General features: G+C 35.4%; 1 protein-coding gene across 1 annotated transcript; it reads left to right on the top strand.

Moving 5' to 3' along the window:
- The first annotated feature begins 753 nt into the window (after positions 1 to 753).
- LOC147517203 (uncharacterized) lies at positions 754 to 1,241 on the top strand. Its single transcript, XM_086593515.1, has 2 exons — positions 754 to 874; positions 931 to 1,241. The coding sequence occupies exons 1-2, from the start codon at positions 754 to 756 to the stop codon at positions 1,239 to 1,241; spliced, it is 432 nt and encodes a 143-aa protein (XP_086449641.1).
- The last annotated feature ends 4,133 nt before the right edge of the window (positions 1,242 to 5,374 follow it).

Raw genomic sequence — 5,374 nt, 5'->3', positions numbered from 1 at the left:
TCTTTTTTCTTTTTCTTTTTTTCAAAACTCCTGAAAATAGGGATGAAGGTTTATCTCTTTACCTTTCCTATCTCCACTAATATTTTTTTTTTTAGGAAAAATAGAAAAAAGCGGGGTGTTATACCTAACCCAGATGGTACTTACACTTCAAAGTCAGCCAGACTATGCTACTTTAAGGATACCAAGGGGCACAATGATATAGTACAATATGGTTTGGGGGAAACTGGTTATTCCAAAACACTCTTTTGCTGCTTAACTTCTTTTCTCTGGAAACTTACCCACTAAGGATAGATTGGTTTAGAGAAAAGTTATCCAGTCTTCCAAGTGTTGTTTGTGTAATACCAATGAAAAACATAACTCTAAACATCTCTTTTTTGAGTGCCCTTTCAGTAAAGCACTATGGAATAGTGTTAAGCAACACTTAGGATTACCTCCTCAAGCTTCTAATGTCAACAGAGAATGAAATCAATTCATGCGGATGTGTCAGAAGAACACCATGGAAGTGGAAGTATACAAAGTCTATGTTTGTGCTGTTGTGAGCTTTATTTGGCGAGAGATAAAATATAGAAGATTTAGGAAGGTGGGACAGGATTGGAAGATGGTTAGCAATAGATTGATGAGTGATGTGGGAGTCTACCTTCAAGGCCAACTAACAGTTGTGAAAGAGACTGTCCAAATCAAAGCTTTACTGGAAAAGCTGGGAATCATAGTGGAGTATAAAACAAAAACACCAATTCCATGTATTTGGAAGAAATGACAGAAACAGACACAGTCAAACTTAATGGAGATGGCTCTCTGACAGACTATAGAAGTGGAAATGGAGGTACCATACGAGATGCAAATGGAGAAGTGGTGCTGGCTTACTCAGAAGCTGGTGGACTAAGTTCGGTACTATTTCAAGAACTAAAAGCATTACTTAATGGTTTGCAGGGATGTTTGATGCTGAAGATCATGAAGGTGGAAGTAGCATCAGATTCTCTTTACGATCTGTCAGAATTTTGAAGGATCAGGAAAGAGCTCCATGGCAATGCGCTAACTTAACAGCTGCAATTAAAGACCTTATTAGTCAGTTTGTTAGTGTTAAGATCACTCATGTTTATAGGGAAACGAATCGAGTTGCTAACCATCTAGCAACCTTAGCTATTGACCATGTATTGAAATATTTTGTACCTCGTCTGAGTTCAACTCTAATGACTACTGTTGAGGAGGACAAAAATGAAACTATTTATTTAAGATTCTAAATGAAGGTCGGGATCTACCATAACCTCAAATCTATTAAAAAAACTAAAATAAAATAATAAAAATAATAATAGTGTCGTCCGCATGACTGCCTTGTGTCTGCCCGGTGACTAATAAATGTCATCAAATCACTTGAAGTAATGTCCCAATTAAAAAGAAATTCGGACGTCACTTAAACTCACGTCTGTTTTATTTTTTTTAGAATTGTAACGTTTACGACGGGTGATAAAACATAAAAAGGATAATTTACCTACGAAATGAACGATGAAGCTCAAAACATAAGTAAACTAAAACTATCTATGTGCCTATATTTTATCAAAGTTTCTACTCTCAAATCTATCGAAATATAGTGGAGTAACAAATTCGTTCCACTCCTAGTCCTTCCGCATGCAAATGTTCTCTAAGTATAAGTAAACTTAACTAAAAAGTCTAATGAGAGATTTACAAAATGACAACTAGACTACGATGCAACTACCCACAAGATGCAACTAGTCGACTATTAGAACAACTATGGGAATGCTACGTTGATTCTATGATAAGGAGTTAGAGGGAGATTGATTCCACCTTAACTCGACTTAACCCTACTAACGATGAATCGTCGTAATCCGAATTGAACTGCTTCGCAGAACAATATGGTTACTCCTAATCCCTAATTACACATGACATTTCTACCAATTCATAACTAGTATGTGAACGATTACACCCATTCTCATGGTGAGCTAATCATTTCTAGAGTGGAAAGGAAATTACGACGACTCTACGATAATCAGAATCAAGCTTTCATCAAGGCTTCTCAACCCCCTCTGATGGGGGTTTAGCCGAGAATCATCACGCTATCATTCCCAATGGAATTCAAACAAGACATGATATAAAGATTAAAACTTTGCTTGTTTAAACCCAATTCAAAACTACTAATGCAATAATTGAATTAAACTAATAATGACAATTAATTGAATCTACGAATTGAAACTAAACAATTAATGGAAATGAAACTAACTTATGGAGAACACTATTTTATTAATCTAATGAATAATAAAACAATGATTCAAATACTAAATTAATAATCTAACTAATCTAAGTCTAGCTATCTACGTAATAAGGGAAATTAGATCTACACAATTGTAAATGACAAGAATCGAAATTGACAAACTAGTTATTTTATTAATCAAACTAATTAAGAATAATGATTCAAAGACTTAATCTAAAACAAGAATTGAAAATGGAACTTAAACTTAATTACTCTACTGAAAACTAGATCTAGAATTCTATATAGTTTTAGGTCTAACTAGTTACCATTAACAAAGAGTTAAGCTTTAGTTTTTATACTTTCAGATCCAAAAATCGTGCATGGGCTTGGAGCCATGTTTTGGGCCAGAGAATCAGGCCCAAAACCCAATTCTTTCAGTCCAAAAAGGCCTCTTCAGCTGCAGTTGGCTTCAATAGACTTTTTGTCCACTTTTGCTCCTCTGATTGGATCAAAGCTTAGACCATTGGAAAGCTCTTTCTGAGCCGGTCGTTTTGACATAAGGTAGGTCCCATTCCGAGGTCTGAGTCCAAAGATACGGCCTTCGAAAGTTCTCACGACTTGTGTCTTTGTTTTTACGCCTCGGCTCGACTTTTCAGCTTTTGACCGGGCTTTAGAAAGGCTTTGTCTTCTTGAATCTTGGCCTTTAATCATGGAACTCCTTAGTAACCGACCTTTGCTCCTTTGTCTCGCTAAAGTGGCACATTTCTGCACATAATGGACTTTGAAGCCTGAAATGCATAAAAACACGTAATCAGTGTTAACTCTTAATTATTACTCACATAATTGGTCTAATAGTATGACCGTTACAGGGTTAAAACTACAGTTTTGGGCTCTTATCAAACCACCCACAAACAGCATTTTGCTTGTCCTCAAGCAAAGATGAGAAATTAGAATAAGTGACCAAAAATGGAGTTTTATCTACTCTCGTTTCGCTGAGTGCGATTGCATTGACCATATGCAACAAGGCCTTAAACCACTAGGAATTCCCTAGTGGACGAGTTATAGCCTCGTGAGAGTTTTCCAGTGAAGGTACTCACAAACTTCATCTATACTACAACGACTAGGAAATAAAACTATTGTTTCCTTATTCATGCTCTAAATTAACTATACCTCTCACTAGCAATGCATATAGAGTAATCAAGTCGAAACCTAAGCTAATATATGCATAATAATCAATCATCTACAATAAACATATATACAATGAGTAATACTATGAAATGCCTAGCAGGTTCGTTTCTGAAATTCGGAATAGCGTCCTTAAGTAGGTTCTCACAATAATAGTCAAGATACAACACTCTGATTTTTTTTCCACTCAAGTTTTGCTACTCCAGTGTGCAGTGGGCACACTTTACCTTACAATCTCAATGACAACAAGGAAGCCGAAGTCGATCAAACACATCTGCCACTTATTATCACACTAACCTATTCCTAATTGAGCTAAAGGTCTTTATTAGGTGTTGCGGGGATTAGGAGATGGTCTAAGAAGGAAGGAAATGGATATTCAAAAGGACAAGTCTGAGATAATAGAGTCTTCATATTATGTAACTTAGAGAAAACCTTGTTATTTTCTTTTGCTTCTATACTTTGTTTCCATCCTTAGCCATATTTTTTTCTTTTTCTTTTCTTTGGCTTTTGACTCCCTTTTATTCTATTTTTGGAGTTTTTATTTTATTTCTAATTTTATTTTTCTTTTCTTTGGATGGAAACTTCTTTTCTTTGTTTTCTGAAGCAATTAACTAACTTTTGTATACACATGTTTTTCTCTTCTTCTTTCTTCCTCATTCTATTCTCAGACTTATCTAAATTGGGTAGGTTGAATTTTTTATTTTGTTTTGTTTTGTAACAGGGTAAAGGATTTGTGGTTTATGAAAGGCTAAAGAAAGGCTCAGAGGGGCGACTAGCGGAAAATAATTCATAGGTTTGAATTTTTGGCTATATCGATCCAAAGAGAGCCTAAATTCTCGCTTAGGATATGGTTTAGTGATCAAGCAAGTGGACGTGTGATATCTCTATCCGGATTTTACTTCTCCCTTGTGTCATTTCTCAAATGTTTCGCTCATATAAGGCTTTAGGCTATATTCTCACAGGATTTGTAGAATAAGTACTCTAGCCTAGATTTGAAACTTATCGCTAACAATCATAGATACTTTCGTGTAATATATTTATAGATAGATGCAAAGATTATTACCTATATATTAACCTAAGTTTCTAACAATTATTCTGATGCAAAAGCTATGTGAGACTTCTAGATTGTTAAGAGCATAGAGAAAGAAAACAATATCAATATTCCTAAGTGTATAGCATAACTTATTTATTTATATTTTTGAATTTTTAAAATTTTAACTAGAAAACAAATGCATATTATATCTATCTATATCCTAACAGATGCCTTAATTACACGTGTTTCTATGCCTCCCCAAACAAGAAGCATGCTTTGTCCTCAAAGCATTTAAATAAAGAGGGTAGGAAAAATACCATTGAAGCACGTGAAATTCAGGAACATCTGAAAAACAAGGTTAGAACGTACTAATATAGGAAATAATAATAAAAAAAAAAAAAAAAAAAAAAAAAAAAAAACGAACTCTATAACGAAGTTCTACCCATTATGGGGTTAACAAGAATGAAATTGCTTGGGACATAAGCAGACACTAACTAGAATTAAATCTTACCTATCTCTCGCTTGACTCATCCTCTTCTTCTATAAAGAAGTGAGGTTCCTTCGCGTCCTGCCATGCCATGATAATTTGCCAGGCTTCCCGCCATTTATCATCTATTATTGCTAACCTATTAAGAGCCACTTGGTCTGACAGGGTGTAGGGTGCAACTTGATGAGGTTGTATCCTCCACCCTTGCCAATTCATTGCATGGAAAGATCGAATAATACTATTTGTGGGTCTTACAGTGTCGACCGTAATCCAATCCGTGAAACGTGTACAAAAAACAGGGAAGAAACATAGCATAATATGGGAAATTAGAACAGGCATAAGAAGGTACTTATGCCTCATGCTATGGGATCGAGCTAAACTAGACATCAAGGTTCGGGGAAGGTCATGACACATACGCCCCGTGGCTAAAAAAGCAGGAAGACGCTGCAAGTGGCATCATTCA

Source organism: Coptis chinensis, chromosome 2 (assembly GCF_015680905.1).
Source record: "Coptis chinensis isolate HL-2020 chromosome 2, ASM1568090v1, whole genome shotgun sequence".
Classification (NCBI taxonomy): domain Eukaryota; kingdom Viridiplantae; phylum Streptophyta; class Magnoliopsida; order Ranunculales; family Ranunculaceae; genus Coptis; species Coptis chinensis.
Note: the sequence above shows the minus strand (reverse complement) of the source record. Positions and strands in the feature narration are given on the sequence as shown.

Bases quoted from the DNA above. Each gene is read 5' to 3' on its own strand.
- LOC147517203 (XM_086593515.1), top strand. From the start codon at position 754: ATGACAGAAACAGACACAGTCAAACTTAATGGAGATGGCTCTCTGACA. The intron at 875-930 runs GTGGACTAAGTT...AATGGTTTGCAG, and splicing joins GCTGGCTTACTCAGAAGCTG to GGATGTTTGATGCTGAAGAT.